The 15,048-nt window shown below is 41.5% G+C and overlaps 1 protein-coding gene across 5 annotated transcripts in view; it reads right to left on the reverse strand.

Annotated features, from left to right (window-relative positions):
* Positions 1-15,048, reverse strand: part of SMG1 (SMG1 nonsense mediated mRNA decay associated PI3K related kinase) — a 114,801-nt gene that overhangs the window by 83,973 nt on the left and 15,780 nt on the right. For 3 of the 5 annotated variants that reach the window (XM_054452962.2, XM_054452961.2, XM_063655200.1), the window contains exons 2-3: positions 1,421-1,584; positions 680-835 (exon numbers count right to left, since the gene is read on the reverse strand). In XM_054452962.2, coding sequence (XP_054308937.1) covers positions 680-835; positions 1,421-1,584 — 320 coding nt within the window. Of the gene's footprint in view, positions 1-679; positions 836-1,420; positions 1,585-4,627; positions 4,686-15,048 lie in introns of all 5 variants that reach the window. The other 2 variants (XM_054452964.2, XM_054452965.2) reach the window with 1 other exon arrangement.

Here is a 15,048-nt window from a genome sequence, read left to right on the forward strand (position 1 = left end):
CTTGAACCTGGGAGGCAGAGGTTGCAGTGAGCAGAGATTGCAGCACTGCGCTCCAGCCTGGGTGACAGAGCAAGACTCTATCTCAAAAAAATATATTGAAAACAACAACAACAACAAAAAAAACAGAAAAGTATCCACTCTAGGGTACAGGGGGAAGGAGAGCATCAGCAAGAATAGCTTAATGGATGCTGGGTTTAATACCTAGATGATGGGATGATCTGTGCAGCAAACTACCATGGCACACGTTTACCTACGTAACAAACCTGTACATCCTGCACATGTACCCTGAACTTAAGGGAAAAAAAAAAAAAAGACAGAAAAGTACCCCCTCTCTATATATATCTATATCCTCCACAGGCCCAAGAGTTCAAGGACTTGCTGTAGTAAGAGCCTACTGTGCACTATACATTCAATATCCACGATAATTGGGTAAACCTTTTCTGTAAGATCTTATCCAGTCTTCTAATCTTGTTTTAAGAGAATTCTCTTTTAAAATGTACTATAACCTTTCTAGTGGGAAATTAACAGTTCACAGGAAAAGAATGTAAACAATTTTTACCTGCACAGTAGACTAATCAACTTATGCCTGTGTAAGGCGTTAGTAAGAGGCATCCAGAATAAGAGGAGATACAAGTCTTTGGAAGGTGTATGTGATTGGTCCCCGTTTTTCCAGCCTTACCCTGTGATTTCCTCATGTCTTTGGTGGCTAAAGCACGACTGCCATGCTGAACACTGGTGAACTCAGGGCTGGTCACATTGTTAACCCTCAGCTCTTGCCCCAACGACTTCCGACCATAAGTATTTTCCCCAGATCCTCCATTGACACTGTAGCCACCTACAAACAGCAATGTGTACGTTATTTAAATATGATTGTTCGTTTCATTCAGTCAATTTCCTGATAGCTCAGGATCTTATTACTCAATATGCAGCTCAATCAGCCTTTGCTTCTCCTACCTTTTTCCTGTACTGTCTGCCTTGAAAATCATTTTGATTTCTTTTAATACACCTTTGAAGTTAAATTAATTTTATTTTGATCCCTTCATTGGAAAATAAGCAAAGAAATGCAAACTAAATTAAATCAAATTTTTCACCTTGTTTTAAAACTTTCTTGAAGTTTAGAGACAGTAGCCAAGAGGAACTTCAACCTTAGCTAAATATTTTTGAAAATAAAAACAAAAATAGTATTGTATCTTTTTTGAAAGAAAACTGCATTTATGAATTATGTATGGAAAAAAATTTAAATTTTAAAAATAATAAAGTAGATAAATGTCCTATGAAGTTTTCAGAAATAACACTGCATCTGTTATTCATATTTTAAATATATTAGAAGAAAGCGAGAAAGTTGGGGGTGTAAGAAGGCAGGAAGGTGGCATAGGTAGGTTCAAAAAACATGCTTGTAGCAATAAGAAAATATATATACCCTTTTCGTCATTCTGTATGTCAGCGTGGACTCTGGTATCATCGTGCCTTTGCCGAGACACCACAGCTGAATTTGAAGGTTGCAGTCCATAAGAGGAAGAACCACCTCTATCTCTGGATGAAGAATATTTTAAATTATCTGGGTCGGCTGATGCACTATCAGTTCTATAAAAAGAGAAAAGTTTAAGATTAGAACTTTAAATAACATAAATAAATCTTTCTTTATACAAGCCTCTCTTCTCCCAAATTTTACATTTAACCATTACTATTATATTTAGTGTAATATGTACTATATATTATATGTAAGCACTCAGCTGTCTAACAAGAAGTCTTTCACTGGGAAGAGATTCTCAATGGATGAAATGCCAACTTTTCAGTCTCTTCTACTGTTCTAAAGACCCATTCAGAAATATGAATAACTACTGGGATTAGGGTGACTTTTGCTGGTTTCAGCATTGAAAGTCTCCTGTCCAGGCAAAACAGGACAATTGGTTACTCTGGTCCAGTGTTCTCCTCACATGACTTGATAATAAGAATAATTCTTTCTAAATTCTCCCCCCTGGAGAGGGTTAATCAGTCAAAAAATTTCAACCTTTCCTGTCATAAAAATAAAAAACACTGGCAGCATGTCAGGGACGGGCAATGTCTTACCAAGTTATTTTCTAAGTACTGATTAGGTACTGTAGTATTGAAGACCCCATTGAAGATGCCTTAATTGTAAAGAGTAGCAATCAAAATTTTAAGAAGTAAAAAAGAAGACATTTTAAGAAAATAAAAGGTATCAGAAATGCAATAAAGTTGTATCGGAAAGTTGTAGTTCATAATCTATTTAAAATTTAGGTACTGTTTAGAATAATACCTGATGCTTATTAGTAAACAAGTAGGGTACAGCCAAGGGTAAAAGTGTGTCCTCATCTAAGTATCTGCTCTATGCTTCAACTGCCTCATAAGTAAAACAGAGCTGAGTTACAAGACTTCTCATGAGTGTTACTCTTTCAGCCATCAATCATAAACTATCAAGAAAGAAGACAACAAAATAATCTGTTATAGCATATGAAAAATCCAAGTAAGTTCTTCCCCTACTGATTTTCTCCTGAGAGGAACAACTTTGGGGGGGGAAAAAAAAAAAAAAAGAAAATCACTTCTATGATATTTACTAAAAATGCTTTCTCAACCTTTTAGAACCTGAATCTTTTAGAAAAGTTTAGGACACTGGCAAGGCCAGAAACTAACCTATTCCTCTATGCTTTTCCCCTCCCTCTATGGTGTAAAAGTGACAGCAGTGTTTGTATACTGTATATATTTCATTTAGAGTTTATTTGTCTTTCCTTGCTCCCAAAAATACTAAACATAAAACTTTGCATGAGCTCAATCAGTTGGACACCTTGATCTGCACTTACTACGATCACTGTTAATACAGAATGCAGACAATAGGTCCAATTAAACTTGGATATCTAATTGGTACAAGTCATTACTTACAAAGGTTCTCAATCTGAAACTTCATGAAATTCAAAACCTAGCATACTAAAATGACTAAGGCTCTATAAGGAGTATCTTCTAATATTCAGAGTTCACTTATTCATAAAGCTAAGTACTTCAAATATAAGGGAAAATAAAATCTATGGAATTTCAAGAAAAATGTATGAGAATATTTTCTGAGTATACTAAGTCTATAGGCATTAAAATATTAACTCAATGGACCATAACTTTTTTAAACTAATGAAAACACATTCCTTATGTACCTAAAAAGAGCACATTTAACATGCATCTATATAAATCAGAGCATACCATTACTTTCTGAAAGGAGACTGAAACATAAGAGAGCTTATAATCTTTTCTGACAGGGTTTGAACTTTATATGTATGCCACAGTAAGCTCTTATTAGATGAGCGAATAAAATAAGCACTTGACTAATTCGGAAACACAAAGATAACTGAAGTCTGCCAATATTTAAACATATCTTCACTTCCTGTTTCCATCATGTTTACTTATCTCCTATACTACCTTTACTATTAAGAGTTAAATATTTGTATCATTTTCTGGTGAAACAGTAGTACCATAAGGCAGCAGAGAATACAAGTTAAAAAAAGATCTGGGCTCAAATCCCAGCTCCAGCACTGAAAAGTATGTGTGCCTTTGCACAAATTACTTGATCTCCAAGCCCTGGTTGTCTCTTGCATAAAATGAGGATGATACCTATCTAACATGCAAGGTTGTTGTGAGGCTTAAATAAGATAATGAATTATAAAGAAACGCTTAGTTTGCAGGGTATGTTAAAAGTTATTATGACCATAATACAAAATAAACTCAAAGTTACCAGTCTAAAAGACAATGTACAAACAGTTCATGAGTATATGAATATAATCAAAACAAGTTTTTACAGTCAATATACAGCAACTTAAATACTTCACTGAAGAAACCAGGTAATCTGCTGCTACCAACAATGTGTTTCCAACTAGGAAGCATCTGATTTCAAACTAAACTGTAAAACCAGGAGCAGCTTCCCCATTGGTTAGAAATAAGGTTTCTAAATCCCCTAAGTTATGAACACTGAGATTTTTTTTCCCCAAAAAAATTTGTGTTTTCAGAAATATAACAAAAAAAACTAACTGGAATAGAGCCACTGTCTCAGAAATACCTAAAAACTCCCTAGTTGCCAAATTATTTTAATACAAATTGATCAAAGCATCCCTAACCAGAACTCAGGTTGTAAGCATTCTGAACCTAAAAGCACAAAATGGTTTAGCATTTATACGAAATTTCTATTTTTATACAATCTTGACTGCTTAGGTTTCAAAAAATGTCAATGTCAGGCTGTTACCACCAACAAGATCATCCCAGTCCAATAAATAGAAAACTGTTAAAGAACGGAAATGAGCACTTAAAATGAGGCAATCAAAGCCACAAAATAGAAACTGCAGATTTGAACTCCAAGAGGCAGGCATAAATGTTAGGCTAGTTAGTTAGAAGAGCTGAAAGGGATATCATCTGCCAGAATTAGTGTCTCAATTTAGTGAAAAAAGAAAATCTATCTGTTAAGTCTAAGAATCCTAGCAAGGATCCAAAAATACCTCTACAGCCCCTTTAATATTCTAAAAATATCATGGAGAGAAAAAAAAAGAAATGCATAAATTTCCCCAAAACGATCAAACTGAAGTTAAAGCCTGATGTACATGCCACATGAGAGGTAAGTTTCTAAAGCTCATACCTCAAAAATCGCATACTGTATAATATGGAGCCTTTGTGATGTTTTGCATCAAGTCAATCTGTAAGACAGTAGTTACAATATTAGTGAAGACAGTGGGTTAAAACATTTGTTGTTCAAACATGGAGCAAATATCATTCATGAGTTAGGTGCCTTTAGTTGAACTATGGTCCCATTAGGGTTCATACATTAAAGCAAAAATTGAGGTGGAAAGCCACTCTGTGCCTTACAGGATAAAGAGGCTTAATGTGGCCACCAAAAAAATTTTAGTACATAAGAGAATTTAAATGTTAACTATAACATACAAATCACATGCAAATATAGTTACCACTTATTTTAGTTACCTATTCTCAATATACAGAAAAATGCCATAAATCTAGGAGGCCATTCGTTTCAAATGACCGGGATCCTTAGACCTCACATTAACAATCCACCATGTGCTGGGGATAGTATCTCCTGACTAAATGTAGCCTTGCAGTCCATTCTTGTAAGTATTAGAGAGAAAAAGAGAGAGAGCGTCATCTCTGGAAAGTGTGAAGTCAGGGAATTCCCTACTAGGAAGCATTTCCATAAAGCACCCCAAAATGACTTGATGCAAACACCACACCTAGTGGTGTCACTGGAGTAAGCATCATATTACTTCAAATTGCTTTTACCTAGGTTTATTAAGGGATTTTGCTCTCATGGTGATAATTTGTAATGGATATAAACCAGGAAATGAGATTTGCACTAAAGCCAATGAAGTAGGAATGTACTTATTTTCTAAAGTAGCAAAGATAGTCTCACTGTCACAGAGCAGTTATAGGATATGTTGCTTTCCATACTAATGGTTAATACCACTTGAAAATGATTTACCCTTCAAAAATAAATTCAAGGTTTTCCCCTGTAATGCCTCTTACCTGGATTCAAACACGCTTTAATGAAGAATAAGAGAAAGGGTGAAACTATGAATAACCCTGGGCCTTGTATCATTACATTAGAAACACTGCTCTAAATATGAGTCTATGGCTAAAATATTAATTTGAGAGGCTCAGGGAATTTATTACACAAATCTCTTCTTGCAGAGAACTTTAAGTTCAAATTTAATAAAACAAAACAGAACCATTCCATGTCAAAATTATAAATGAGTATGCATCAGTTCTGCAATACTGAAATATTAAATTAATATAATTTATTGGTAAAACTAGCTTAGCTACCTAAGTATTAAGTGTCTATAATAACCAAATCTTAATTATCCATTTATGGGTGATTTGTTTCCTTTTTTGAGACAGGGTCTCAGTCTGTCACCCAGGCTGGAGTACACTGGCATGACCATAGCTCACTGCATCCTCGACCTCATGGGTTCAGCCTCTCAAACAGCTGGGACCACAGGTGCATGCCACTCCATTTAGCTAATTTTTCACTTTTATGTTTTTTGTAGAGACAAGTGTCTGATTATGTTGCTCAGGCTGCTCTCAAATTCCTGGACTCAAGCAATCTTCCCACCTCAGCCTCCCAAAATGCTAGGATTAGAGGCATGAGTGACCACATCTGGACTGTCACCAATTTTTAACTGTCTGTCAACTAAACAGCCAATATAGACTGATAAAATATACTTAACTATTGTAAAATTGTAAAGAATTGTATCTTCACCAAGGAGAGATCTGGCTTTTACCTGTGAATTCTGGAAGGTAATCTCTAAACTCTTGAAATGTCATACCTAATAAAAGGGTCCTGGCCAGGAGCAGTGGCTCACACCTGTAATCCCAGCAATTTGGGAGGCCAAGGCGGGCAGATCGCTTGAGGTCAGGATTTTGAGACCAGCCTGGCTAGCATGGTGAAACCTGTCTCTACTAAAAATACAAAAATTAGCTAGGCATGGTGACAGGCACCTGTAATAATCCCAGCCACTCAGGAGGCTGAGGTTTCAGTGAGCTGAGATTATGCCACTGCACTCCAGCCTGGGCAACAGAGCAAGACTATCTCCAAAAAAAAAGTGGGAGCGGCGGTGGGGGGAAGGTGTCCTTGTTCATCTGGGGGCTTTAGGCCACAGCAGAGTCTAATAATGTGGCTTATGGTGGGGGCTTTGAGTCACATGGATCAGCTTGACCTCCAGTGGGGCTGGAGACTAAGGTTAGCCACATGGGCACGCAACCATGGAACCCCAGCAAAAACTTTGGACATAAAAAATGGAATGAGCTTCCCTGGTTGGCAATAATCCATGAGTATTGTCGCACACCAGTGCCACCAGGAAGGTATCATTTTTCACAACTCTACAGGGACAGGACAATTCGAAACTCCAACATTTGGAACTTCCCCGAACTCTGCCCTATGCACCTCTACCCTTGGCTCATTCTAATCTGAATCCCTAAACTGCGATAAACTCTAACCATGGGTATGAGAGCTTTCAGTGAGTTCTGGTGAGTCCTCCCGGCAAATCATCCAACCTAAGAGTGGTCTTGGCCAGGCACAGTGGCTCAAGCCTGTAATCCCAGCACTTTGGGAGGCCCAGGCAGGCGGATCACTTGAGCTCAGGAGTTTGACACCAGCCTGGCAATATGGTGAAACTGTCTCTAAAAAATATAGAAAAACTAGCCAGGCGAGGTGGTATGCGCCCATAGATCCAGCAACTCAGGTGGCTGAGGTAGGAGGATTGCCTGAACCTGGGAGGGAGGAGGTAGGGCGCAGTGAGCCGTGATCATGCCACTGCACTCTCACCTGGGTGACAGAGAGAGGCCCTGTCTCAAAAAAAAAAAAAAAAAAAAAAAAGAGTGGTCTTGTGAACCCCCAAACTCGCAACTAGTATTAGAAGCAAGGGTCATCTTATGGACTGGACTCCCTCTTACTCTGCACTCATATTTAAAACCATTAAATATACTGTAGCTCAAAAAAAGTTGTTTTGAAACAGGGTCTCACCCTGTCGCCCAGGCTAGAGTGCAGTGGCACAATCCGAGCTCAAGCAAACCTCCCACATCAGCCTCCCAAGTAGCTAAGACCACAGGCTTACTCCACCACGCCCAGCAACTTTTGTATTTTTTTTGTCCCATTCCCTACAACATTCCCAAAATGTTGCCCAAGCTGGTCTCGCACTCCTGGGCTCAAGTGATCCACTCACCTCAGCCTCCCAAAGGGTTGGGATTACAGGCATAAGCCACTGCACCCGGCCATAAATTTTGTTTTTTAATAACATTTCTAGCAAACATGATAAAGATTTGACTTCAGTGTTGCTTATTTTCCTTCCAAGAAACCTCTAATATTCTCTATTTTCAGACCTCCAATCAAATTAGCCAGAAGGAGCAAACGAAGCCAATAACTCCAGGAGGGCAACAGATCTGATATTAACCTCTGTTTCACGTGCACAATTGTCTTCAGAGAAAAGCTGAAGAAAGTACCCCCTCACCTCCATGCCCCAATGCTCCTTTTCTCTGACTTCAAGTGGGCCTCTGATGCTGCCCACATTTCCCTCACCAGGTTTCTTTCCTTTCCAAAACATCTGTAAAACTTTCTGCACCTTCTTCCTTCTCCCACCACTACCAGTGGATGACCTTATAGATTTCTGCTTCATGAGAAATAGAAGCCATTTGACAGCACCCTCAGCAAGAGCTAACATTTTAGCTCCTAACAAGAGCTAGTGGGCAACTGATCCAAGCAGTTTACATATGTTTATCATGCCATTTCATGTTCAACACAATCCTATTAGTTATAACTTGATAACTAAGGTTTCATAACTGGCCTAAGGTTGCACAGCTTGTAAAAGGCAGAGCCAGAACTCAGACCCAGTACTGTCTAATGTTTGAGCTCTTCAACACTCCATCACTGCCTGTCATCTTCCTTCTAATATATCCACAAATTCACCTGCATCTGCACATACAGCTTTTCTTCCCATCATCTTTGCATAATGGAACAAATAAACCTCCTATCCATAGAAATCATCTGGATCTGTCCATTCCCCTCATTTTCCAAGTTATGTCTTGTCTTTTTTTTTTTGAGATGTAGTCTCGCTCTGTCGCCCAGGCTGAAGTGCAGTGGCGTGATCTTGACTCACTGCAAGCTCCGCCTCCTGGATTCACGCCATTCTCCTGCCTCAGCCTCCCGAGTAGCTGGGACTTCAGGTGCCCACCACCACGTCTGGCTAATTTTTTGTATTTTTAGTAGAGATGGGGTTTCACCATGTTAGCCAGGATGGTCTCGATCTCCTGACCTCGTGATCCGACCACCTTGGCCTCCCAAAGTGCTGGGATTACAGGCTTGAGCCACTGCGCCCGGCCTGTTTCTTTTGTACATTGCAAAATCTCCCATTTTACTACTGCTTATCACATCATCGACATATAAGCACTCTCAAAAGTCTTACTTTAAAAAAAAAACAAAAAACAAAAAATGGCCGGGCACGGCGGCTCATGCCTGTAATCCCAGCACTTTGGGAGACGAAGGCAGGCAGATCATAAGGTCAGGAGATTGAGACCACCCTGGCCAACATGGTGAAACCTCATCTCTACTAAAATAGAAAAAATAAAATTACCTGTGCATGGTGGCACTCACCTGTAGTCCCAGCTACTTGGGAGGCTGAGGGAGGGGAATCATTTGAACCTGGGAGGCAGAGCTTGCAGTGAGCCGAGATCGTGCCACTACACTCCAGCCTGGTGACAGAGTGAGACTCTGTTTTAAAAAATAAAATAAAATAAAGGCCAGGTGCGGTGGCTCACGCCTGTAATCCCAGCACTTTGGGAGGCTGAGGTGGGTGGATCATGAGATCAGGAGTTCAAGGCCAGCCTGGCCAATGTAGTGAAACCCCGTCTCTACTAAAGTACAAATATCAGCCAGGCGTGGTGGTGGGCGCCTGCAATCCCAGCTACTCCGGAGGCTGAGGCAGGAGAATCACTTGAATCCGGGAGGCGGAGGCTGCAGTGAGCCGAGATTGCACCACTGCACTCCAGCCTGGGCGGCAGAGAGACTCCATCTTAAAAAATAATAATAATAATAAAATAAATTTAAAAATTAAGAAAACAAGGCCGGGCACAGTGGTTCATGCCTGTAATCCTAGCACTTTGGGAGGGCGAGGCAGGCAGATTATGAGTTCAGGAGTTTGAGACCAGCCTGGGCAACATAGTGAAACCCCGTCTCTACTAAAAATACAAAAACTTAGCCGGGTGTGGTGGCAGGTGCCTGTAATCCCACCTAGTTGGGAGGCTGAGGCAGGAGAACTACTTGAACCCTAGAGGCGGAGGTTGCAGTGAGCCGAGGTCGCACCATTGCACTCCAGACCGGGCAACAGTATGAGACTCTGACTCAAAAAAAAAAAAAAAACACCCTTTAACTGCCTTTCTCCCTCTACCAATCTAATAGCCTGGACTCTTCACAGACAAACCTGTTGAAAAATGTATCTTCCTTGCCTTCACTTACTTTTTAACCCACTTTAATCTGGGTTCCACCTGCAACACACCACTGAAGCTATTCCTACTAAGGTAGGAACTGCCACTCAAGGCCTTCTTGGCTCTAAAATCCCATGAGCCTTTTTCGGTTCACCTTACAATTTCTCAGTACCATTCTAAAGTTTATGAGTTTTTTAGTTAACTTTAATTCCAGTGACTCTTTCTACTTTATCCCAATCCAAGTATTCTCCTCCTTCTTCACTTTTTTTTTTTTTTTTTGAGATAGATTCTGACTTTGTTGCCCAGGCTGGAGTATAGTGGTGCAATACTGGTTCACTGCAACCTCCACCTCCAGGTTCAAGCGATTCTCCTGCCTCAGCCTCCCAAGTAGCTGAGATTACAGGCCCCTGCTACCACACCCGGCTAATTTTTGTATTTTTAGTAGAGATGGTGTTTCACCATGTTGGCCAGGCTGGTCTCGAACTCCTGACCTCAAGGGATCCACCCGCCTCAGCCTCCCAAAGTGCTGGAATTACAGGTGTGAGCCAATGTGCCCGGACCCTTCTTCACTTCTTTAACCAGCTTAGATTTCATTGTGTATCATTTCAACAACACTCTTGCCTATACCCTTAACTCTTAAGATTTTCATCACATCCATCTGGCAAAACCCCAATCCTGGATAAACCCAATGATCCATCAATAAGCACCACACTCCCAGGTCCTCCAGTGTTTACTTCCCATTCTATACATGCACTATCCAGATATTCCCATTCTCTTCAAATTCCAAATATCCTATCACCTCCCCTCCCCATACACACATTCTACTTCACCAACAAAAAAAAGGTACCAGCTGGGCACGGTGACTCACGCCTGTAATCCTTGCACTTTGGGAAGCCAAGGCAGGTAGATCTCTTGAGGTCAGGAGTTGGACACCAGCCTGGACAAAATGGTGAAACCTCATCTCTACTAAAAATACAAAAATTAGCTGGGTGTGGTGGTGCGCACCTGTAATCCCAGCTACACGGGAGACTGAGGCAGAAGAATCGCTTGAACCCAGGAGGTGGAGGTTGCAGTGAGCCAAGACTGCACCACTGCACTCCAGCCTGGGCAACAATACGAGTGAAACTCCGTCTCGGGGTGGGGTGGGGAAGATAACATAAAATACCTGTACCCGATTCCAGACCTTACTTAGGATTCCATCTACTTCCACCTTACTGTAACTTTTCAAATACTTTTCCCACTGACTAAATCCCCCCCATAAGCATGCAACACTTTCTAATGTATCCCTTTTAAAAATACAAAAACATATAAAAAGGAAAAACTCCATCAATCCCACATGTCCCTCCATCAAACAATCTGCCTTTACTTGCTGCAGCCAAACTTAAGTTGTCTAGACTCCCCTCTCGCATTTCTTCACTTCTTCTAGCTCCTTAACACACACTGGTCCAATTTCTGCCCCATCACTCTTGGCAAAATCCATTATGACCTCCAGGCTGCTAAATCCAAGATACAATTCAGGCCTCAATCTGCTCATCCTTTCAGCAGCTTTCACAGGGCTGCTGAGTAGGGTTGAGCAGTTTTGCCCTGCACACAGGTGCCCTGCAGAGGAATGAGGTGGGCTGAATGAAACTCCTTTTTTAAAAATTCTTGGCTGGCATAGTGGCTCACGCCTGTAATCCCAGCACTTTGGGAGGCTGAGGCAGACGGATCACTTGAGGTCAGGAGTTCAAGATCAGCCTGTCCAATATGGTGAAAAACCCCGTCTATTAAAAATACAAAAATCAGCTGGGCGTGGTGGCGGGCGCCTGTAATCCCAGCTACTCAGGAGGCTGAGGCAGGAGAATCACTTGAACCCAGGAGGCGGAGGTTGCAGTGAGCCGAGACTGCGCCACTGCACTCCAGCCTGGGCAACAAGAGAGAAACTCCATCTCAAAAAAAAAAAAATTGTTTATGCCAACCAATTGTACACCTAAATGCACCAAGTTCATGACTTTCTCCTTGCATTTATTTATTTATTTTTTAATTAGGTCTCACTCTATGTTGCCCACGTTGTAGTACAGTGTGTGATTACAGCTCACTGCAGCCTTGAACTCCTGGGCTCAAGAGATCCTCTGGTCTTAGCCTCCCCAGTAGCTAGAACTACAGGTATGGAGTGGCTCTCTGCCTTTATTTCTAACCCAAGCTAGCTTACAACCTTAAAAAGAGACCCTGCTTCACTGGGCACAGTGGCTCTCGCCTATAATCCCAGCACTTTGGGAGGCCGAGGAGGGCAGATCATGAGGTCAGGAGTTCGAGACCAGCCTGACCAACATGGTGAAACCCTGTCTCTACTAAAAATACACAAAAACTTAGCCGGGCCTGGTGGTGCAGCGCCTGTAGTCCCAGCTACTCAGGAGGCTGAGGCAGGAGAATCATTTGAACCCGGGAGGCGGAGGTTGTAGTGAGCCGGAGGTTGTAGTGAGCCAAAATCACACCACTGCATTCCCGCCTGGGCGACAGAACGAGACTCAAAAGAAAAAAAAAAAAAAAAAAAGAGACCCTACTTCAGCTCTCAATTTGCATCGCTTATCTTCCCCTTTTGTCAGTAAGTCCTGGAAGTACCCTAGAGACATACCATTTGGCCTGGGAAATTGCCAAGATTGAAAGGAAATATCTTACTCTATGACCTCTTTAATAGATGAAGGACAAAAAAGGCTGAAAATGTACAAAGATATGCATCCCTCCCCCACCAGTTACATGCCAAACATAGGCCAGGCGCAGTTGATCATACCTGTAATCCCAGCTGTTTGGGAGCCCGAGGCAGGCAGATTACCTGAGATCAGGAGTTCAAGAGCAGCCTGGCCAACATGGTGAAACCCAGTCTCTACTAAAAATACAAAAAAATTAGGCAGCCGTGGTGGTGCACATCTGTAATCCCAGCTACTCGAGAGGCTGAGGCAGGAGAATCGCTTACCCAGAGGCGGAGGTTGCAGTGAGCCGAGAGCTCGCCACTGCACTCCAGCCTGGAGAACAGAGTGAGACTCAGTCTCCAAAAAAAAAAAAAAAAGGCCAAACATAGCCCATTCCAACGAAGATTAAGATTAAGAATCACTAAGAGTTACATTGCACCACTGCACTCCAGCCTAGGTGACAGAACAAGACTCCGTCTCAAAAAAAAAAAAAAAAAAAAGAGTTACACACTGCAGAAATCTAAAGAATCTCAAAAGTAGACTGGGACTTTATAATCAAGGTAAAGGTGAAGTGATGTTTACCAATATAAGAAATGAATGGGTCAGGCACGGTGGCTCATGCCTGTAATCACAGCACTTTGGGAGGCCGAGGCAGGAGGATCACAAGGTCAGGAGATTGAGATCATCCTGGCTAACACAGTGAAACCCCGTCTCTACTAAAACTACAAAAAAATTAGCCGGGCGTGGTGGCAGGCGCCTGAAGTCCCAGCTACTCAGGAGGCTGAGGCAGGAGAATGGCGTGAGCGCGGGAGATGGAGTACGCAGTGAGCTCAGATCGCGCCACTGCACTCCAACCTGGGGGACACAGCGAGACTCCGCCTCAAAAAAAAAAAAAAAAAAAGAAATGTATGCAGCCATTTTTTTCAACTCCTGAAAATAGTCAGATAATAACTGTAGTTATTCTGATAAAGTTCCTTTAGCCAACAGGTTGAAGCACATTCCCAGGGAATGATATGTTTATAAGATTTTCTAACAATTGCATATGTTAAATCTTCTCTTTAAAAATAATCCTGGCCAGGCGCGGTGGCTCACACCTGTAATCCCAGCACTGTAGGAGGCCGAGGCAGGTGGAGCACTTGAGGTCAAGAGTTCAAGACCAGCCTGACCAACATGGAGAAACCCTGTCTCTACTAAAAATACAAAATTAGCCAGGTGTGGTGGTGCATGCCTGTAATCCCAGCTACTCGGGAGGCTGAGGCAGGAGAATCACTTGAACCCGGGAGGCGGAGGTTGTGGTGAGCCGAGATGGCGCCATTGTACTCCAGCGTGGGCAACAAGAGCGAAACTCCATCTCAATAAAAGGAAAAAATAAAGTAAAATAAATAAAAATAAAAATAATCCTAGGCCAAGCCGGCTGCAGTAGCTCACACCTGTAATCCCAGCTACTCAGGAGGCTGAAACAGGAGGATCACTTGAGCCCAGGAGTTTGAGACCAGCCTGGGCAACACAGTGAGACTGTGTCTCTAAAGAAAAAAATCATCATCATCATCCTCGGCCAGTCCAGACAACATAGCAAGACCTCCAACTCTAAAAGAAAATGAAATAAAAAATTTTAAAAGTCAATTTAATTAGAGGTCTCAAGTAATTCCAGAAGATATGGTCTCACAAATCAAATACTGAAAAAGGAAGATGCCTTTCAAGATAATCACACTATTATTTTAACTGTAGGAAAATGTATTAAATGAAGACAGCTTTTGCTAGCTGCTGAAACATACTAGTAAGAACAGGAAACCATGCTCCCACCATGCTCAGCAGTAGACAGAAATTTACTGAGGTCTTTGTATTTAGCCTTAAGTATAAGACACCTAGGAAACTTCAAAATCATCACTTAAGCCACTTTAAACCCAGTCTATACAAACCCTATCTTTTTCTTTTGTTACATTTTATACTAAACACACTTTAATCAGATTGACATAAGTGATTTAAAAGAAGTAACTTTTATAATTCCCTTTTACAAGGGAAAAAAAAACAATGTTTCTAGATATTAAGTTCCTTAAGAGACAGCAATCATTTATTATAGATTTACAGTACTACAATTTCAAATAGTACCAGAATCTTTTCTTTTCTTTGAGACAGTGGCACAATCACAGCTCACAGTAGCCTCGACCTCCTGGGCTAAAGCAATCCTCCCACGTCAGCCTCCCAAGTAGGTGGGACTAGAAACTCATGCCACCATGTCCAGCTATTTTGTTTTTTTGAGACAGAGTCTTGCTCTGTCGCCCAGGCTGGAGTGCAGTGGCGTGATCTTGGCTCACTGCAACCTCTGCCTCCTGGGTTCAAGCAATTCTCCTGCCTCAGCCTCCCAAATAGCTGGGATTACAGGCATGCACCACCATGCCAAGCTAAT

The sequence above is a fragment of the Pongo pygmaeus genome, chromosome 18, assembly GCF_028885625.2.
Source record: "Pongo pygmaeus isolate AG05252 chromosome 18, NHGRI_mPonPyg2-v2.0_pri, whole genome shotgun sequence".
Lineage (NCBI taxonomy): Eukaryota > Metazoa > Chordata > Mammalia > Primates > Hominidae > Pongo > Pongo pygmaeus.